General features: G+C 34.9%; 4 protein-coding genes across 4 annotated transcripts; all 4 read left to right on the plus strand.

The window, feature by feature from the left end:
* Positions 1-26: 26 nt before the first annotated feature.
* On the plus strand, positions 27-1473 carry LOC149493994 (uncharacterized). The gene is made up of 3 exons (XM_089724930.1): positions 27-358; positions 614-1320; positions 1460-1473. Exons 1-3 carry the CDS (start codon positions 27-29, stop codon positions 1471-1473), a joined length of 1053 nt encoding a protein of 350 aa, XP_089581056.1.
* Positions 1474-8607: 7134 nt separating this feature from the next.
* On the plus strand, positions 8608-11325 carry LOC149493995 (mechanosensitive ion channel protein 10-like). The gene is made up of 5 exons (XM_089725328.1): positions 8608-9860; positions 9944-10103; positions 10197-10490; positions 10568-10770; positions 10868-11325. The coding sequence occupies exons 1-5, from the start codon at positions 8818-8820 to the stop codon at positions 11157-11159; spliced, it is 1992 nt and encodes a 663-aa protein (XP_089581454.1). The 5' UTR covers positions 8608-8817; the 3' UTR covers positions 11160-11325.
* Positions 11326-15267: 3942 nt separating this feature from the next.
* LOC149493996 (mechanosensitive ion channel protein 10-like) lies at positions 15268-17985 on the plus strand. The gene is made up of 5 exons (XM_089725379.1): positions 15268-16520; positions 16604-16763; positions 16857-17150; positions 17228-17430; positions 17528-17985. The coding sequence occupies exons 1-5, from the start codon at positions 15478-15480 to the stop codon at positions 17817-17819; spliced, it is 1992 nt and encodes a 663-aa protein (XP_089581505.1). The 5' UTR covers positions 15268-15477; the 3' UTR covers positions 17820-17985.
* Positions 17986-18681: 696 nt separating this feature from the next.
* LOC105637940 (mechanosensitive ion channel protein 10) lies at positions 18682-20980 on the plus strand. Its single transcript, XM_020680868.3, has 5 exons — positions 18682-19665; positions 19755-19917; positions 20007-20300; positions 20380-20582; positions 20662-20980. The coding sequence occupies exons 1-5, from the start codon at positions 18740-18742 to the stop codon at positions 20912-20914; spliced, it is 1839 nt and encodes a 612-aa protein (XP_020536527.2). The 5' UTR covers positions 18682-18739; the 3' UTR covers positions 20915-20980.
* The last annotated feature ends 630 nt before the right edge of the window (positions 20981-21610 follow it).

The raw sequence follows: 21610 nt of genomic DNA on the forward strand, positions 1-21610 counted from the left end.
GATTTCTCCTTTCTGCTACCTCTACCATGGCAGACGGAACAAACGAACTTAATATCCAAATTCCACCAGAGGAAGTCTTAGTAGGAGCTGCTATTTTAATGAATAATTCCCAAGCTAGCAGTTCTTCACAGCCCCATGATAACACATCGCCAGTACAGAATTCTGAATCGCAGATAAATACCTCCATGAAGCAGCCAGCTGATGTTGGATATCAAGCACCCAACAATTATTATGTGCGCAAAACCATCGAAAAGATGGTTATCGTCGTTGAATTAGGAGCATTTCGCTTCATTATGGTGCTTTTAATAGCTGGCTTCTCGATAAATAGATTGCAGAATTACAGGATTTGGGATTTGAAGTTATGGCGATGGTGTTTATTAATATCCACTATTTTCTGCGGCAGAGTAATCGGATATCTGTTCACAGAAGCTGTGGTTTTTTTAATTTGGAAATTCAGAATCAAGTGGAAGGAGCCTGGAACTTGCAGTTAAATAACAAATATTTCCAACTTTTCATAAATACTCCATATTAATTAATTTATATTGTTATCATTTCCTTTTCTTTTATATTTGCCCTTTTAACAGATTTGTAGCATTTAACATTTAACTGAAAGAAATATAATACCTAAATATTATGTTTGTAAACCTAGAACTAGAGAATGTCAAATTATTCCAAATTCAAAGACTCGTTTTCACAATAAGAAAATAACAATGGCAGTTTTAAAATCAAATCCTTTGCATTATAGGATAGTTAGATTTTCAAAACCCAATTTTTGTTCTAGCCATGAATATTATTATCTTTTATCTGAAATTTTTGATTCAAGAACTTATGAATGGAAGCAGCTGCAAGAAATAAAATTCCCCTATGGTGCGTTTTTCATTCTCGCGCTAAGCATATGTGTCTATGGTTCACTTAACTGGCTTACAAATAAAAACAATATTTTTCCATTCGATGTGTACGAGGAGAATTATGGTATGTTTTCACTTCCAAATAATGAGGTTGATTATGATCATATCCAGCCTACGGATTATGAAGGGAAGCTTTCAGTAATTTACATGAGAAGAGATAATATTCTTATGGAGTTGTGGGAAATGGAAAATTATAAAGAAAAAGTGTGGAGCAAGAGACATATGATTGATGTTGAGCCTTTAAGAGAGAAGGAGCCTCATTCAATACCTTTGATGTTTTACAATGCTGATATTGCACTAATGAGTGGATTTTATGGAGTTCTATTTTTCAAGTTTAAGAATGGAATGGTGAGGTTGGAGGAACAAATTCAGACTTTAGGGATTGTTCTATTTAAATCTGATTTTGAGCCTTGTAATATGAAAACTTGTTTTTGCAGAAGATGCATGCGCGAGTCAAACGAAGAAGAAGTAAATCAAAGCTAAGGGCTATTGTAGAAATTCTGATTTTAATGATTGTGCTCTTTGTTTTGTTTTTCTATTTCTATTTTCAGACTTTACTCAGTGATTTTGTTACGTAGACTGTGATTTTGTTAGAAATTCTGATTTTAATGATCGATTGTGCTCTTTATTTTCTATTTTTTGCTTCTTGTCTTGTTTACTAGAAACTTTGTTAGTTAAGTTATTGGCTGCTTCTTTAAACGTCAGTAAATTCTACAATAGAATTCAAGAATCAATCTCACAACAATATGTTCTTGCTGCTATTTTGGACCGCGCCTTCTCAGTGTTCTTTCAGGGCTCCTCTCACTGAGATGGCTGCAATGGCTGGGAGTAGCACAACAATATCTGGTCGTTTAAGTTCTAGAAATTTGAACATACGAAGTTAAGAAATAAAAAGAAAATTCTAATCTGCTCTCATTGAACATACATACTTGTTGTGCGGTGCCCACTCAATGGGACCCACATTTGAAACAAATAAAAAAAAAAAAAAAGGAAAACGTGGTAGGACCCACACGTAGTTGAAAATGGAAATAAGGAAATAAGAATTTTCTTCTTGGTAGGTGATCCGTTTTTCGGTGGACGCGTAATTAACGCGTCCACCTCTCCTAATCCCGCGTCCATCCCTCCTATAAATAGGAGATGGCACAACACTTCACAACACACAGACCAAAAGAGCGAAGAGAGTTTTTTTTGAGAGAATTTGAGTTTTAGAATTGGGTTCTAAAACTCGGGTCGAGAGAATAGTGAGGATAATTTGGGAAACACTGTGTGAGTGCCACTATTTTGTATTACTCTCTTTGTAAGCCTACTATTTTTAATAGTGGAAGAATTATTCGGTTTTTGTCCCGTGGACGTAGCCCTAACAGTTAAAGGGTGAACCACGTAAATATCTGTGTCATATTTTTAATTTTCCGCTGTGTTATTTTTCTCGTAATCTTATTGCCGGGACCCAACAAGTGGTATCAGAGCCGAAGGTTTACCAGATCCGTGGATATATTTTAAAAATAAATATACCACGACGACGAGAAAATTACGCCGAGTCCATTAGTGCAGTCCGTTCGAAAAGACGTTGCAGAATCGACTTAGTGATGAATAGTAAAATAGTAACTCAAAGTTGATGGTAAACAGTACTATTGGCGTTACTGTTGCTGAGTCCGTTTCAAATAAGCCCAGCACTATTCACGCATAGTACTATTCACATATACAGTTACTATTCACGCATACAGGTACTGTTTACGTATACTGTTACTATTCAATTATACGGTCACTATTCACGTATACTACTATTCACGTATACGGTTTTTGCTGGTGATAATATTCTGCACAAGTTAAAAATGGACGACAGAACAACAGGCACAATGGTTAGACTCAACTCATCAAACTATGCAGTATGGAAGATATTAATGGAAGATCTTCTATGCTGTAAAGATCTGTTTGAAACGATTGAGTTGAAGGGGGTCAGGCCAGCTTCAATAAATGAAAGCGATTGGAAGTCAATTAACAGAAAAGCAGTCGCAACTATTAGGCAGTCTGTTGAAATGAGCGTCATAAATCATATCGCTCATGAGAAAGATGCCTATTCAATTTGGAAGAAGTTGGAGGACATGTACGAGCGGAAGAATGCCCAGAACAAAGCCTTTTTAATTAAAAAGCTTGTAAATCTAAAGTACAAAGATGGCGAAAGTGCTTCAGATCACTTGGGCAAATTTCAAGAAATAGTGAACCAACTGACGACGTCAAAGATAGTGTTTGACGACCAGGTGCAGGCACTATTCTTATTGAGTTCCTTGCCAGACAGTTGGGAGACACTGACTGTTACGCTCAGTAATGTGTCGGAGGGGAATCTGACCTTAACCACAGTCAAGGAAAGCATTCTGAATGAAGAAACCAGACGTAAGGAGAATGCTACGAGTAGCAACTCAGATGCACTCGTTACAGTTACAGAAAGGAGGGGGAGAAGCAGAACAAGATACCCCCAAAATCCAGACAAACGTGACAATTCACGGAGAAGATCCAAGTCAAGAAAAGGTGTCACTTGCTATCATTGTGGCAAGCCCGGTCACATCCAAAGGCATTGTAGAAAGTGGAAGAAGGAACGAGCCAAAGAAAGTGATGAAGAAAAAGACGATACGGAGGTAGCTTCAGTAGCTATTGATGCTGACGCACTTGGTGATGGTAGTGCGCTGATTTCTCATGCTGGTCTTAGTGAGTGTTCCACTAGTCAACAATCTTTATGGATTATTGACTCTGCATGTTCTTATCATATTTCTTCAAAGAAGGAATATTTCTCATCACTTACCCTCGGAGATTACGGCCATGTCAAGACTTTGAATGGCACATATGTGGAAAATTGCGGCATTGGAACAGTATGCATCAAAACCAATGCTGGATATGATCTCTGGTTGGAAGATGTGAGATACACTCCTACAGCAAACTTCAATCTGATCTCAGTTCACTGTCTAGATGAATTGGGCTATGCAAATTTGTTTGTCAACAGAACGTGGAAGCTTTCCAAAGGCAACTTGGTGTTCGGTCGAGGAAGAAAGTTCAACTCCCTCTACTACACCCAGGCTAAAGTTTGCACAGGAGTAGTGAATGCAGTTGAAGATTCATCTGCTGAGTTATGGCACAAACGACTTGGGCATTTGAGTGAGAAAGGAATGGAGACTCTCACTAAGAAGAAAATGCTATCTTTGAAAGGTTTGCCTCTGAAAATATGCACTGATTGTTTGTCTGGTAAACAACATAGAGTTTCCTTTCAAAGATCTCCTTCTCCATCTAGAAAACCTGGTATTCTAGAATTGGTACACACTGATGTTTGCTCAATGGGTGACAAATCTTTGAGTGGCTGCTTATATTATGTTAGCTTTATTGATGACCATTCTAGAAAGGTGTGGGCTTTCCCAATAAAGTCAAAAGACCAGGTGCTGGATATGTTTAAAGTCTTTCATGTTAGTGTTGAAAGACAAACGGGAAGAAAGCTAAAATGTGTTAGAGCTGATAATGGTGGTGAGTACAGAGGTCCATTTGTGAAGTATTGCTCAGAACACGGCATCAGACTTCAGAAGACAGTTCCCAAAACTCCACAGCAGAATGGAGTTGCAGAGAGAATGAACAGGACCATTGTTGAAAGGGTTCGATGCATGCTCTCTCATGCTAAACTTCCTAAAACCTTTTGGGCTGAAGCAATGAATACTGCAGTTTACTTGATCAACCTTTCACCTTCAACCTCCCTCAAAGGAGATGTTCCAGAAAAGGTGTGGTCAAGGAAAAATATTTCTTACGATCATCTTAGAATATTTGGCTGCAGGGCTTTTGTTCATATTCCAAAAGATGAAAGATCCAAGCTTGATTCGAAGTCAAAACAGTGTATCTTCTTGGGTTATGGAAATGATGATTTTGGGTACAGATTATGGGATCCAGTTGAAAAGAAGCTCATCAGAAGCAGAGATGTCGTATTCTTGGAAGACCAAACCATTGAAGACTTTGAGAAAAATGAAAAGCCAAAGTCTATCAATGAGTTTCCTGTTAGTCTTGATGCAGAACCTGGTGTAGAACCACAAAATGATGAAGAAGATGATGATGAACCTGTTCAGAATGATGCTGAACCAGCTCCAATAGAAGAACTGCCTCAATTGAGAAGATCTGCGAGAGGCAGGATACCTTCCCAAAGATATTCTCCTAATGAATATGACTTGTTGACTCAAGGGGGAGAACCAGAGAACTACCAGGAGGCAATGGAAGATTGTAAAAAGAATGAGTGGTTGAAAGCCATGCAAGATGAGATGGAGTCCTTGCATGAGAATCATACTTATGAGTTGGTGAAACTGCCTCAAGGTAAGAAAGCACTGAAGAACAAATGGGTATTCAGGTTGAAGACTGAACAGAACAACTCACAGCCAAGGTACAAGGCGAGATTGGTTGTGAAGGGATTCGGTCAGAAGAAAGGAGTTGACTTTGAAGAAATTTTCTCACCCGTAGTCAAGATGTCTTCTATCAGAGTTGTGCTCGGTTTAGCAGCTAGCCTGAATTTGGAGATCGAGCAACTTGATGTAAAGACCGCTTTCCTCCATGGTGACTTAGAGGAGGAAATTTATATGGAGCAACCAGAAGGGTTCAGAGTCAAAGGCAAAGAACACTTGGTGTGTAAATTGCAGAAAAGCTTGTATGGCCTCAAACAAGCTCCAAGACAATGGTACAAAAAGTTTGACTCTTTCATGATAAATCACGGGTATGAGAAAACTACTTCTGATCATTGTGTGTTTGTGAAAAAGTTCGTGGAAGGCGACTTTATTATTCTCTTGTTATATGTGGATGATATGCTTATTGTGGGCCAAGATGCTAAGAAAATTGAGAGCTTAAAAAGGGAGCTTGGAAAATCCTTTGCCATGAAGGATTTGGGATCGGCAAAACAGATACTCGGAATGAAGATCTCCAGAGACAGGAAAAAGAGAAAGTTGTGGCTGTCTCAAGAGAAGTACATCGAGAAAGTTCTCAGCAGATTCAATATGAGCAATGCAAAACCAGTTTCTACTCCGCTTGCAGGTCATTTCAAATTAAGTCTTAGTCAATGTCCTTCAAGTGAGAAAGAAAAAGAAGAACTGAAGAAAATTCCTTATGCATCCGCCGTTGGCAGCTTGATGTACGCCATGGTATGCACAAGACCAGATATTGCTCATGCTGTTGGTGTTGTTAGCCGATTTCTTTCAAATCCAGGTAAAGAACACTGGAATGCAGTGAAGTGGATTCTCAGGTATCTTAAGGGCACTTCCAAAATGTGCTTATGTTTTGGTGATAATAGACCTGTGTTAGATGGTTACACAGATGCAGATATGGGTGGTGATGTTGATTCGCGTAAATCAACTTCTGGATATCTGATGACTTTTGCAGGAGCAGCAGTTTCTTGGCAATCAAAATTGCAAAAATGCGTTGCACTCTCATCCACTGAGGCGGAATATATCGCCATTACAGAAGCTAGCAAAGAACTCTTATGGATGAAGAAATTCCTACAAGAATTGGGTGTAGAACAAGAGAAGTACATTCTGCTATGTGATAGTCAAAGCGCGATACATCTCAGCAAGAATTCGACCTTTCATTCAAGGTCAAAGCACATTGATGTGAGGTATCATTGGATACGCGATGCGCTGGAGATGAAGTTATTTCAGATTGAAAAGATTCACACTGATGATAATGGCGCTGATATGATGACTAAAGCTTTACCTACGGAGAAACTTGTCACTTGCAGAAAGATAGCTGGTATGGCTAACGTCCCCACTTGAGTGTGCAGGGGGAGATTTGTTGTGCGGTGCCCACTCAATGGGACCCACATTTGAAACAAATAAAAAAAAAAAAAAAAGAAAACGTGGTAGGACCCACACGTAGTTGAAAATGGAAATAAGGAAATAAGAATTTTCTTCTTGGTAGGTGATCCGTTTTTCGGTGGACGCGTAATTAACGCGTCCACCTCTCCTAATCCCGCGTCCATCCCTCCTATAAATAGGAGATGGCACAACACTTCACAACACACAGACCAAAAGAGCGAAGAGAGTTTTTTTTGAGAGAATTTGAGTTTTAGAATTGGGTTCTAAAACTCGGGTCGAGAGAATAGTGAGGATAATTTGGGAAACACTGTGTGAGTGCCACTATTTTGTATTACTCTCTTTGTAAGCCTACTATTTTTAATAGTGGAAGAATTATTCGGTTTTTGTCCCGTGGACGTAGCCCTAACAGTTAAAGGGTGAACCACGTAAATATCTGTGTCATATTTTTAATTTTCCGCTGTGTTATTTTTCTCGTAATCTTATTGCCGGGACCCAACAATACTAATCTATTCTAAGACCTGAAGAAAATTCTTCAAGAACTTGGTATATTAAATGTCACCTTCTGCTTTGAGAAGTTCATACCTTAGCTATGTCTGATCAGCAGCAGCTTGAACGGTTACTGTGTTCTGTGTGCAGAAGTTCATTTTCATTATTACAATACAGGTATAATCATATTTTTAGATATATAAATTATTTGAAAAAGGTTTCACGCTTTATTAATTAATTTAGAGATGGTTGTTGAGGAGATGAACATACTCTATCACCATCCTCTACAGAAGCCCTCTGATGCTTGACTTCAACTCCATTTTTGATTATTTATGAACTGAAAAATACAATCAGACAGTAGGTAGCAATTGCCTGGTTGGACTAAAAAGAAATTAGATATATTAGCTATGGCGGCTTGATTGACGGAAAAGAAGGTCTTCGTCCTGTAGACAATGGTCTTTCAAGGAAATTGAGTTGGAATAATAATTTTATAGGATTGACTTGCTAATAATAATAGGTTTAGGAATAATTTAATTTTATTTAATAATATTATGATTAATAAAATTTTAAAATCATTTTTCTTATATTAATAGAAATTCATAAAGTGCATACGAATAGAGCTGAGTTGGCAATAAAAATTATTTTTGTATTACTTTTTAATGAGTTTTTCAATTTAGATATTACTTGAATTGACATTAATATTGATACCATTAATAATATTATAAGTTTTTAATTTTTTAATAATGAACTAAATAATTAATAATATTATTAATATTATTTTAAAAAAATTTTGCAATTTTTTTATACTTAATGGTATTAATAATATTATTTAATAATTGATTAATAAAATTTTCAAACTTATATTTTCTTACACTTACAAATTTGTAAAGTGAATATAAATACAAAACAAAAACAAAGTTAAACCTAAAATTTATAATTAGAGATTTTTTCCTAACGCAATAGACTTAATAAATTCGCATTATTAATTATTAAAAAGAAAAATCAATTGAATTGTTTGATATTGACCAGTTTTGTTTTGTCGTTAGTAATATAATGCTTTTCAGGTACCCCACGTGCCATTTAACTTTTGTTAAATAAATAAATGTAAGAAATTATTTGCTTAAGCTTGGTCCAAAGTCATATTTTATAAACCAAACAGTAAAATTTTTTTAAAAAATCAGTGTACGATTAAAAAAATATATTTTTATTGATTTTGGTAAATGAGTGGTGGCATAGTCCCAACCTGATAAAATTTTTCCATAAATCTATGTAATAAATTTGTTGCGTCGCTGTCACACCTGATGACAGCGAGTTCCTTTATGCCATTATTTATTTCTAGTAGTAGTACTGTTTTTATTTTTTCCGAGGAAAGCGAGAGCTTTTGTTGACTCACTTCTAATCCCAGTTCCTATTTAGCGCATGTTACTAACTACATTAAATAAATGCTCTTTTAGGACACAACGCACGAGTGAGAAAGAAACACCAGAAGTTCAAGATTAATTTCTCCTCTTTTCTCTCCACTAATTGATTCCTTCAAGATTCAATCTTTTTCCTCTGCAACTCAATTTAAGTATATTTCTGATTCACTTCCGACGTGCACAAGCATGGCAGGGAAAGCAGATGACGTCAGCATCTCTATTTACGGAGAGGAAGAAGCTTTTGTACTAATGAAGTCCCAAATGCGATCTCCAATTCCTCAACCTACTGAGCCTGATAAAGCCACAGAGCCATTTTCCACTAAGCCTCCTCAAATCCAACTAACAAATTCAGTCGTTCAAAGAAAATCTTCCCCAACCAGGTCTTTGTCTTCGAAGCCCCTTTATAATAATAATGATAATGATAATTCTACGCTGCCAAAAGTGGAGTCGCTTGGATCACCACCATCACTAGAAAAGAATAAAGATAATGGTAAAAATCCTTACGGACGTATCAACTGGAAATTGTTGATACTCTTTATCGAGTCTACTGTATCTGTTTTTGCTATAGGCCTTCTAATAGCTAGCTTGACAGCTGATAAATGGCAAAACCCTAGAATTTGGGATTTTGAGATATGGAAATGGTGCGTATTATTGCTATCTATTTTCTGCGGTAGATTAATTGCATACACAGTAAGAGATGTGTTAATGGCTTTGATTTGGAATTTGTATCTTGACGAGAGAGTTCATTATTTTGCCCATGGCGTGAAAAAAAGTGTCGTGTTCTGTATTTGGTTAGGTTTGGTTACTTTGTCTTGGCGTTCAATGTTTCATCGCGGAGATGCACGACGCAAGACTAGTAGAGTTCTTGCCTGTCTTCTAATTGGATCTGGTGTTTGGTTAGTCAAAACTTTTTTAGTTAGGTTAATTGGTTCTCTTCATGCAAGAAAATTGTTTGAAAAGATAAAAGAAGCAATACGACTACGGAAAGTTCTTAAACAGATATCCAAAATGGACGACATTGCTGACTCTGTTGAGAAACAGAACGGGAAAAACATTTACAGAGAAGATATGATAGAACTGATGAATGCGGTTCGAGGAAAAATGCTCCTCCCTCTCACTTATTATCGCAGCAATATTAGTAGTCATGAAGACGAGATCAACGATGAAGCAGGAGCTAGAGCAGCTGCCGATGAGATTTTCGTCAGACTAGCGGGAAATGATGCTGACAGGTAATTTTAATTATTTGCTATTATAATTCCTAATAGTTTCTTAGGATGATTATCTAACTGCTTTTTCTTTGATTTAATATCAGCAAATACATATACTTGGAAAATCTGATGAAATACTTGGATGATGAAAATGTGATTCAACATTTCCAAGGTTTAGCAGAAGATAATGTACAGATTGCAGCAGAACCCGACAACACAGATGAAAATAAACTGATTAAAAGATCAGTTTTCAGGAGCTGGGTGGTTAGATTTTTACTCTGCCTTTTCTTTTCTTATCATCAATTTTTGCTTTTTTGTTTGGTTAGAACTATAATTTTCATTGTTGTTGCTCTGCAGGTCGACGTGTACAAGGACCATGATTCATTGAATAGCACACTAAAACATAGCAAAACGGCTCTTGATGAACTGAATGTAATTTTTTCTGTGATCGTGCTGTTTGTCATCACAGTTGTATGGTTACTTTTCATGGGATTTTTAACAGTCAAAATATTAGTCTTCTTATCATCTCAACTGCTGCTAGTAGTTTTCATGTTCGGTAACACTTGCAAGACTATTTTCGAAGCCATCATTTTTGTATTTGTGGTTCATCCGTTCGATATTGGTGATCGCTGCGTTATTGATTCGGTACAGGTAAGTCCTAATACTATATAAACAGCAACATTTATTTTTATACACTTATAGCTGTAATAATAACAATTAATTTGCAGATGACTGTTGATGAAATGAATATATTGACGACGACATTTCTGCGACATGATGGTGAGAAAATATACTATCCAAATGCAGTTTTAGCAACGAAACCCATCAGCAATCTTTACAGGAGTCCACCGATGACTGATTGTTTGGAATTTGCAATTAGTCTTCGTACCAAGAAGGATGTTATCAACCATATGCAAGAGAAAATTAAAAGGTAAAGTCAACTTAATTATTGTTAATCAAAAATCAAATGATTATATATATTGAAAGAAATTAATTAACATGGGATTTGCTGATAAAATCTGATGCAGTTATGTGGAGAGTAATCCAAGGCGGTGGCGGCCAGAGCACAGTGTGCAGTTCAAGGAGATTGAGAATGTGAACAAAATGAAAATGGTTTTGTACGTTAATCATACAATAAATTTCCATTATTTCGCAAAGAGGGCAAAAAGAAGATCAGATCTAGTGCTAAAGATGAAGGATATTTTTGAAGAGCTTAAAGTAGAATATAGTCTTCTGCCTCAATATGTTAATTTACTTAGCTATTCTGCAGCTGCACCTTCAACAGCTCCACTTCCTGTTGGACGGCCATGTTATTTCTGAGCCACACAACTTCTCTCCCCTTTTTGTTTGTAGTACAACCAGTGTAAGGAGTTTGTATGAGTTTTTGTTATAAAAAGAAGCTTTCTTTGTTTGTATATATATTTTTAACTGCATTGGAAAACAAAAATAGTGGCAGTCGTATTGTATTTGTCCTCGTTTAGGACCACTTGTCGTCTATTTTTTGCAAGGCCTACGAGACTCGGTGTTCGTTTTCTTCGGATGATGGCTGCTTTACCTTAATTCATTGCATGACGGCATGCTTGCTGGCGGCGTTCGACGACTAGTCGGTTTTAGCGAACAAATTGTGACATTTTGCCAAAACCATCTAAACGACAGGACCGCTGGGACATGTAAACCACTAAGAAACAGAACCATATGGACCACGGCTTTTGGAGTAGAAAACGTTTATTTAATAATAAAAAATAAAAACTCGTGTCAGCATTTCTGTTTTTGACTTATTGTTTTATCCTTGTTCTCCGGTGACTAGACAGAAATCATATAAAAGATAGAGATGAAACAATTAAATCATATAAATATTGATTTCTTTTTTTCCTTATAAATCAATAGAGAGAGAATGATAATTGGTTTCTATTTTACAGGTTAAACTTTACAAGTATGAGTATGACTCGCTTAATGCCACATTAAAAAATAGAAATTCAACCTAAGACTTTTTGGGTTCATTTAATATTAATACTTTTTGTTGGTTGGTACCTAATCTTTTTTTTTTTTTTTTTTGATAGTATGGTTGGTACCTAATCTATTTTTGTCTTCTTCTAATTAACACATTTTCTTCTTACAGCTTCCCTCTATTTAAATGAATCACTCGTCATCCTAATTACATATATATATATATATACACACACACACACACACACACACACACATCATCGTTCGATTTCTCCTTTCTGCTACCTCTACCATGGCAGACGGAACAAACGAACTTAATATCCAAATTCCACCAGAGGAAGTCTTAGTAGGAGCTGCTATTTTAATGAATAATTCCCAAGCTAGCAGTTCTTCACAGCCCCATGATAACACATCGCCAGTACAGAATTCTGAATCGCAGATAAATACCTCCATGAAGCAGCCAGCTGATGTTGGATATCAAGCACCCAACAATTATTATGTGCGCAAAACCATCGAAAAGATGGTTATCGTCGTTGAATTAGGAGCATTTCGCTTCATTATGGTGCTTTTAATAGCTGGCTTCTCGATAAATAGATTGCAGAATTACAGGATTTGGGATTTGAAGTTATGGCGATGGTGTTTATTAATATCCACTATTTTCTGCGGCAGAGTAATCGGATATCTGTTCACAGAAGCTGTGGTTTTTTTAATTTGGAAATTCAGAATCAAGTGGAAGGAGCCTGGAACTTGCAGTTAAATAACAAATATTTCCAACTTTTCATAAATACTCCATATTAATTAATTTATATTGTTATCATTTCCTTTTCTTTTATATTTGCCCTTTTAACAGATTTGTAGCATTTAACATTTAACTGAAAGAAATATAATACCTAAATATTATGTTTGTAAACCTAGAACTAGAGAATGTCAAATTATTCCAAATTCAAAGACTCGTTTTCACAATAAGAAAATAACAATGGCAGTTTTAAAATCAAATCCTTTGCATTATAGGATAGTTAGATTTTCAAAACCCAATTTTTGTTCTAGCCATGAATATTATTATCTTTTATCTGAAATTTTTGATTCAAGAACTTATGAATGGAAGCAGCTGCAAGAAATAAAATTCCCCTATGGTGCGTTTTTCATTCTCGCGCTAAGCATATGTGTCTATGGTTCACTTAACTGGCTTACAAATAAAAACAATATTTTTCCATTCGATGTGTACGAGGAGAATTATGGTATGTTTTCACTTCCAAATAATGAGGTTGATTATGATCATATCCAGCCTACGGATTATGAAGGGAAGCTTTCAGTAATTTACATGAGAAGAGATAATATTCTTATGGAGTTGTGGGAAATGGAAAATTATAAAGAAAAAGTGTGGAGCAAGAGACATATGATTGATGTTGAGCCTTTAAGAGAGAAGGAGCCTCATTCAATACCTTTGATGTTTTACAATGCTGATATTGCACTAATGAGTGGATTTTATGGAGTTCTATTTTTCAAGTTTAAGAATGGAATGGTGAGGTTGGAGGAACAAATTCAGACTTTAGGGATTGTTCTATTTAAATCTGATTTTGAGCCTTGTAATATGAAAACTTGTTTTTGCAGAAGATGCATGCGCGAGTCAAACGAAGAAGAAGTAAATCAAAGCTAAGGGCTATTGTAGAAATTCTGATTTTAATGATTGTGCTCTTTGTTTTGTTTTTCTATTTCTATTTTCAGACTTTACTCAGTGATTTTGTTACGTAGACTGTGATTTTGTTAGAAATTCTGATTTTAATGATCGATTGTGCTCTTTATTTTCTATTTTTTGCTTCTTGTCTTGTTTGCTAGAAACTTTGTTAGTTAAGTTATTGGCTGCTTCTTTAAACGTCAGTAAATTCTACAATAGAATTCAAGAATCAATCTCACAACAATATGTTCTTGCTGCTATTTTGGACCGCGCCTTCTCAGTGTTCTTTCAGGGCTCCTCTCACTGAGATGGCTGCAATGGCTGGGAGTAGCACAACAATATCTGGTCGTTTAAGTTCTAGAAATTTGAACATACGAAGTTAAGAAATAAAAAGAAAATTCTAATCTGCTCTCATTGAACATACATACTAATCTATTCTAAGACCTGAAGAAAATTCTTCAAGAACTTGGTATATTAAATGTCACCTTCTGCTTTGAGAAGTTCATACCTTAGCTATGTCTGATCAGCAGCAGCTTGAACGGTTACTGTGTTCTGTGTGCAGAAGTTCATTTTCATTATTACAATACAGGTATAATCATATTTTTAGATATATAAATTATTTGAAAAAGGTTTCACGCTTTATTAATTAATTTAGAGATGGTTGTTGAGGAGATGAACATACTCTATCACCATCCTCTACAGAAGCCCTCTGATGCTTGACTTCAACTCCATTTTTGATTATTTATGAACTGAAAAATACAATCAGACAGTAGGTAGCAATTGCCTGGTTGGACTAAAAAGAAATTAGATATATTAGCTATGGCGGCTTGATTGACGGAAAAGAAGGTCTTCGTCCTGTAGACAATGGTCTTTCAAGGAAATTGAGTTGGAATAATAATTTTATAGGATTGACTTGCTAATAATAATAGGTTTAGGAATAATTTAATTTTATTTAATAATATTATGATTAATAAAATTTTAAAATCATTTTTCTTATATTAATAGAAATTCATAAAGTGCATACGAATAGAGCTGAGTTGGCAATAAAAATTATTTTTGTATTACTTTTTAATGAGTTTTTCAATTTAGATATTACTTGAATTGACATTAATATTGATACCATTAATAATATTATAAGTTTTTAATTTTTTAATAATGAACTAAATAATTAATAATATTATTAATATTATTTTAAAAAAATTTTGCAATTTTTTTATACTTAATGGTATTAATAATATTATTTAATAATTGATTAATAAAATTTTCAAACTTATATTTTCTTACACTTACAAATTTGTAAAGTGAATATAAATACAAAACAAAAACAAAGTTAAACCTAAAATTTATAATTAGAGATTTTTTCCTAACGCAATAGACTTAATAAATTCGCATTATTAATTATTAAAAAGAAAAATCAATTGAATTGTTTGATATTGACCAGTTTTGTTTTGTCGTTAGTAATATAATGCTTTTCAGGTACCCCACGTGCCATTTAACTTTTGTTAAATAAATAAATGTAAGAAATTATTTGCTTAAGCTTGGTCCAAAGTCATATTTTATAAACCAAACAGTAAAATTTTTTTAAAAAATCAGTGTACGATTAAAAAAATATATTTTTATTGATTTTGGTAAATGAGTGGTGGCATAGTCCCAACCTGATAAAATTTTTCCATAAATCTATGTAATAAATTTGTTGCGTCGCTGTCACACCTGATGACAGCGAGTTCCTTTATGCCATTATTTATTTCTAGTAGTAGTACTGTTTTTATTTTTTCCGAGGAAAGCGAGAGCTTTTGTTGACTCACTTCTAATCCCAGTTCCTATTTAGCGCATGTTACTAACTACATTAAATAAATGCTCTTTTAGGACACAACGCACGAGTGAGAAAGAAACACCAGAAGTTCAAGATTAATTTCTCCTCTTTTCTCTCCACTAATTGATTCCTTCAAGATTCAATCTTTTTCCTCTGCAACTCAATTTAAGTATATTTCTGATTCACTTCCGACGTGCACAAGCATGGCAGGGAAAGCAGATGACGTCAGCATCTCTATTTACGGAGAGGAAGAAGCTTTTGTACTAATGAAGTCCCAAATGCGATCTCCAATTCCTCAACCTACTGAGCCTGATAAAGCCACAGAGCCATTTTCCACTAAGCCTCCTCAAATCCAACTAACAAATTCAGTCGTTCAAAGAAAATCTTCCCCAACCAGGTCTTTGTCTTCGAAGCCCCTTTATAATAATAATGATAATGATAATTCTACGCTGCCAAAAGTGGAGTCGCTTGGATCACCACCATCACTAGAAAAGAATAAAGATAATGGTAAAAATCCTTACGGACGTATCAACTGGAAATTGTTGATACTCTTTATCGAGTCTACTGTATCTGTTTTTGCTATAGGCCTTCTAATAGCTAGCTTGACAGCTGATAAATGGCAAAACCCTAGAATTTGGGATTTTGAGATATGGAAATGGTGCGTATTATTGCTATCTATTTTCTGCGGTAGATTAATTGCATACACAGTAAGAGATGTGTTAATGGCTTTGATTTGGAATTTGTATCTTGACGAGAGAGTTCATTATTTTGCCCATGGCGTGAAAAAAAGTGTCGTGTTCTGTATTTGGTTAGGTTTGGTTACTTTGTCTTGGCGTTCAATGTTTCATCGCGGAGATGCACGACGCAAGACTAGTAGAGTTCTTGCCTGTCTTCTAATTGGATCTGGTGTTTGGTTAGTCAAAACTTTTTTAGTTAGGTTAATTGGTTCTCTTCATGCAAGAAAATTGTTTGAAAAGATAAAAGAAGCAATACGACTACGGAAAGTTCTTAAACAGATATCCAAAATGGACGACATTGCTGACTCTGTTGAGAAACAGAACGGGAAAAACATTTACAGAGAAGATATGATAGAACTGATGAATGCGGTTCGAGGAAAAATGCTCCTCCCTCTCACTTATTATCGCAGCAATATTAGTAGTCATGAAGACGAGATCAACGATGAAGCAGGAGCTAGAGCAGCTGCCGATGAGATTTTCGTCAGACTAGCGGGAAATGATGCTGACAGGTAATTTTAATTATTTGCTATTATAATTCCTAATAGTTTCTTAGGATGATTATCTAACTGCTTTTTCTTTGATTTAATATCAGCAAATACATATACTTGGAAAATCTGATGAAATACTTGGATGATGAAAATGTGATTCAACATTTCCAAGGTTTAGCAGAAGATAATGTACAGATTGCAGCAGAACCCGACAACACAGATGAAAATAAACTGATTAAAAGATCAGTTTTCAGGAGCTGGGTGGTTAGATTTTTACTCTGCCTTTTCTTTTCTTATCATCAATTTTTGCTTTTTTGTTTGGTTAGAACTATAATTTTCATTGTTGTTGCTCTGCAGGTCGACGTGTACAAGGACCATGATTCATTGAATAGCACACTAAAACATAGCAAAACGGCTCTTGATGAACTGAATGTAATTTTTTCTGTGATCGTGCTGTTTGTCATCACAGTTGTATGGTTACTTTTCATGGGATTTTTAACAGTCAAAATATTAGTCTTCTTATCATCTCAACTGCTGCTAGTAGTTTTCATGTTCGGTAACACTTGCAAGACTATTTTCGAAGCCATCATTTTTGTATTTGTGGTTCATCCGTTCGATATTGGTGATCGCTGCGTTATTGATTCGGTACAGGTAAGTCCTAATACTATATAAACAGCAACATTTATTTTTATACACTTATAGCTGTAATAATAACAATTAATTTGCAGATGACTGTTGATGAAATGAATATATTGACGACGACATTTCTGCGACATGATGGTGAGAAAATATACTATCCAAATGCAGTTTTAGCAACGAAACCCATCAGCAATCTTTACAGGAGTCCACCGATGACTGATTGTTTGGAATTTGCAATTAGTCTTCGTACCAAGAAGGATGTTATCAACCATATGCAAGAGAAAATTAAAAGGTAAAGTCAACTTAATTATTGTTAATCAAAAATCAAATGATTATATATATTGAAAGAAATTAATTAACATGGGATTTGCTGATAAAATCTGATGCAGTTATGTGGAGAGTAATCCAAGGCGGTGGCGGCCAGAGCACAGTGTGCAGTTCAAGGAGATTGAGAATGTGAACAAAATGAAAATGGTTTTGTACGTTAATCATACAATAAATTTCCATTATTTCGCAAAGAGGGCAAAAAGAAGATCAGATCTAGTGCTAAAGATGAAGGATATTTTTGAAGAGCTTAAAGTAGAATATAGTCTTCTGCCTCAATATGTTAATTTACTTAGCTATTCTGCAGCTGCACCTTCAACAGCTCCACTTCCTGTTGGACGGCCATGTTATTTCTGAGCCACACAACTTCTCTCCCCTTTTTGTTTGTAGTACAACCAGTGTAAGGAGTTTGTATGAGTTTTTGTTATAAAAAGAAGCTTTCTTTGTTTGTATATATATTTTTAACTGCATTGGAAAACAAAAATAGTGGCAGTCGTATTGTATTTGTCCTCGTTTAGGACCACTTGTCGTCTATTTTTTGCAAGGCCTACGAGACTCGGTGTTCGTTTTCTTCGGATGATGGCTGCTTTACCTTAATTCATTGCATGACGGCATGCTTGCTGGCGGCGTTCGACGACTAGTCGGTTTTAGCGAACAAATTGTGACATTTTGCCAAAACCATCTAAACGACAGGACCGCTGGGACATGTAAACCACTAAGAAACAGAACCATATGGACCACGGCTTTTGGAGTAGAAAACGTTTATTTAATAATAAAAAATAAAAACTCGTGTCAGCATTTCTGTTTTTGACTTATTGTTTTATCCTTGTTCTCCGGTGACTAGACAGAAATCATATAAAAGATAGAGATGAAACAATTAAATCATATAAATATTGATTTCTTTTTTTCCTTATAAATCAATAGAGAGAGAATGATAATTGGTTTCTATTTTACAGGTTAAACTTTACAAGTATGAGTATGACTCGCTTAATGCCACATTAAAAAATAGAAATTCAACCTAAGACTTTTTGGGTTCATTTAATATTAATACTTTTTGTTGGTTGGTACCTAATCTTTTTTTTTTTTTTTTTTTGATAGTATGGTTGGTACCTAATCTATTTTTGTCTTCTTCTAATTAACACATTTTCTTCTTACAGCTTCCCTCTATTTAAATGAATCACTCGTCATCCTAATTACATATATATATATATATACACACACACACACACACACACACACACATCATCGTTCGATTTCTCCTTTCTGCTACCTCTACCATGGCAGACGGAACAAACGAACTTAATATCCAAATTCCACCAGAGGAAGTCTTAGTAGGAGCTGCTATTTTAATGAATAATTCCCAAGCTAGCAGTTCTTCACAGCCCCATGATAACACATCGCCAGTACAGAATTCTGAATCGCAGATAAATACCTCCATGAAGCAGCCAGCTGATGTTGGATATCAAGCACCCAACAATTATTATGTGCGCAAAACCATCGAAAAGATGGTTATCGTCGTTGAATTAGGAGCATTTCGCTTCATTATGGTGCTTTTAATAGCTGGCTTCTCGATAAATAGATTGCAGAATTACAGGATTTGGGATTTGAAGTTATGGCGATGGTGTTTATTAATATCCACTATTTTCTGCGGCAGAGTAATCGGATATCTGTTCACAGAAGCTGTGGTTTTTTTAATTTGGAAATTCAGAATCAAGTGGCTTGATGAGAAATCAATTTATTTCGCATATAGAGTGAAAAAGAGTATCATTGTTTTTATTTGGTTTCTTTTAGTTTTTCTAGCTTGGGCTTTGTTTTTCGATCGCGGAGTTACCCGAAGCAATACTAAGACTAACGAGACTGTGAATGATGTGACCAGAGGTCTTGCAGGTTGTCTTATTGGTGCTGCTCTGTGGCTAGTCAAAACTGTGTTAGTTGAGCTTGTAGCTTCTCTGCATGTGACAAAATTGTTTGAGAAAATCAGAGAAGCAAACTACCATAGAAATGTTCTTATAGCTCTTTCAAGAAAAGAAGTATTAAAAGAGGACAAAATGGATGGTTTTATGGATGCAATTCGAGCTAAAAACCTGCCTCCTCTCACCTTCTACGGTGACAAAGAGGTTGAAGAAACCATAAAAAATGAACAGCAAGCAAAGAAAGCTGCTAATCACATTTTCAAGAACCTTGCATATCCTAATGATGAGAAGTATACCTCAAAAATTAGTTACTTTTAATTTTTAGATATTTATACTTAACTAACTAACATTTTTTTTATGATTTCTGAAATGGGAATAGGTATATGGACTTGGAAAAGATATTAAAATATGCCAGAGTCAAGGAAATGGCTGATCAATGCCAAACAATAAAGGAAGTTGGTGACCATTTCCAGGCTGTTGCAGAAGATAGACAGAATTGCAGTGATAAACAAATAAAAAGATCAATTTTCAGGAAATGGGCGGTTAGTGACAGAATTGATTAATTAATTAATTTTTTGTTCTTTTTCTTATAACTCTATTAGAAGATAAGATATTGGTTTTTGTTTTACAGGTTAGTGTTTATAACAATTATGATTCGCTTAATAGCGCCTTGAGACATAGAAAAACAGCCGTTGATGAACTGAACAAGCTGGCTTCTGTAGTCATACTCGTCACGATTACAATTGTGTGGTTACTTTTCATGGAATTTTTAACTACAAAAGCAATTGTCTTTTTATCTTCTCAGCTTTTACTTGTGGTTTTCATGTTTGGAAATACTGCAAAGCTTGTGTTTGAAGCTATCATATTCGTTTTTGTGATGCACCCGTTTGATGTTGGAGATCGCTGCGTTATTGATGGCACCCAGGCAAGCCAGCACTGCCTCATAGTTATTAGTAACTCTATTAATTAGTATTATCATACTATTCATATACTTCTGATAACAGATGGTGGTGGAGGAGATGCAAATATTGACCACGATATTCTTGAAGAATGATGGTGAAAAAATATATTATCCAAATTCAGTTTTAGCTACAAAACCTATCAGCAATCTTTACAGGAGTCCGCCAATGACAGATTCTGTGGAATTTGCTATTGATCTTTATACTTCAGATCATAAAATTACAGATCTGAAATATATAATAAAAGAGTAATTAATGTCAACTCTCTTTAATTTATTTTTGTTCGTTAATAATTAGTTGCTTTGGCTAATGTATTATCTGTTTCAGGTACTTGAAGAGCAATCCTAGGCGGTGGAAACCTGCGCACAGCTTGCAATTTAAGGAGATAGAGAATATGAACAAGATGAAGATGGTTCTTTATTTTAATCACACCATAAGCTTTCATGATTTTGCAAAAAGAGGACAGCGAAGATCTGAGCTAGTCTTGCATTTGAAGACTGTTTTTCAAATTCTTGAAATCAAGTATAATCTCTTACCTCAACAGGTTCATGTTACCTATTCCGGATCTATGGCTCAATAAAAAAAAAAAAAAAAAAAAAAAATAGAAACTATCTAGTCTTTATTTTCTTTTATGCAGCAACGTCACTCTTCAAGAAATAAAAAAAAAATTATTATTTTATCCAACCATTGAATGAAAAGATGGAGATATCTTATTATATTTAGAAAAAAAAAATTAAATTAGTCTTTTGTTTAAAATATAGATAGTATAATTTTAGAAAAAGACATACTATTTATATTAATTTGAATTCGATCATTGGAGTTCTGATATATTTATTTAAAAAAAAAATTAACCAATTCACTTTTTTTAAACAACCAAACCAATTATTCATTCTAAAAAAAAATAAACCAATTTATGTTAGACGTGAAATTAAAAAAAAAAAAAAAAAGAAAAATCACATGTTGTGCATATTAATTATTTCGTTAGCTGACTAATAGTCACCTAATCACCCAATCATAATTATATGTTCCTTATTCTTATTAATTAATTAATTAATTAATTTAATTAATAAGCCTAAACTATATTATCGGAGCCAGGCAGACATTACAACGGTGAAGCTAAACTAAATTTTCGGCTTATGGCTGTGAATGTTAAGACAAAATTTTCACATTCCAATTTTATCCTTATATGCCGCCAACCATAAGCGGTACGGAGCCCCGTTCCATCAACTAGATTTTAAATAAAACCATTCACCGCCATGTCTGCAACTTGTAGTTT

The sequence above is a fragment of the Jatropha curcas genome, chromosome 8 (assembly GCF_041381405.1).
Source record: "Jatropha curcas cultivar XTBG-Jc1 chromosome 8, XTBG_Jcur_1.0, whole genome shotgun sequence".
Lineage (NCBI taxonomy): Eukaryota > Viridiplantae > Streptophyta > Magnoliopsida > Malpighiales > Euphorbiaceae > Jatropha > Jatropha curcas.

Coding starts and splice junctions, on each gene's coding strand:
- LOC149493994 (XM_089724930.1), top strand. CDS start 27: ATGGCAGACGGAACAAACGAACTTAATATCCAAATTCCACCAGAGGAA. Junction 359..613: donor TACAGGATTTGGGATTTGAA/GTTATGGCGATG, acceptor TTTAACTGAAAG/AAATATAATACCTAAATATT.
- LOC149493995 (XM_089725328.1), top strand. CDS start 8,818: ATGGCAGGGAAAGCAGATGACGTCAGCATCTCTATTTACGGAGAGGAA. Junction 10,104..10,196: donor CAGTTTTCAGGAGCTGGGTG/GTTAGATTTTTA, acceptor GTTGCTCTGCAG/GTCGACGTGTACAAGGACCA. Junction 10,771..10,867: donor ATGCAAGAGAAAATTAAAAG/GTAAAGTCAACT, acceptor AATCTGATGCAG/TTATGTGGAGAGTAATCCAA.
- LOC149493996 (XM_089725379.1), top strand. CDS start 15,478: ATGGCAGGGAAAGCAGATGACGTCAGCATCTCTATTTACGGAGAGGAA. Junction 16,521..16,603: donor GCGGGAAATGATGCTGACAG/GTAATTTTAATT, acceptor ATTTAATATCAG/CAAATACATATACTTGGAAA. Junction 17,431..17,527: donor ATGCAAGAGAAAATTAAAAG/GTAAAGTCAACT, acceptor AATCTGATGCAG/TTATGTGGAGAGTAATCCAA.
- LOC105637940 (XM_020680868.3), top strand. CDS start 18,740: ATGGCAGACGGAACAAACGAACTTAATATCCAAATTCCACCAGAGGAA. Junction 19,666..19,754: donor GCATATCCTAATGATGAGAA/GTATACCTCAAA, acceptor AAATGGGAATAG/GTATATGGACTTGGAAAAGA. Junction 20,583..20,661: donor CTGAAATATATAATAAAAGA/GTAATTAATGTC, acceptor TATCTGTTTCAG/GTACTTGAAGAGCAATCCTA.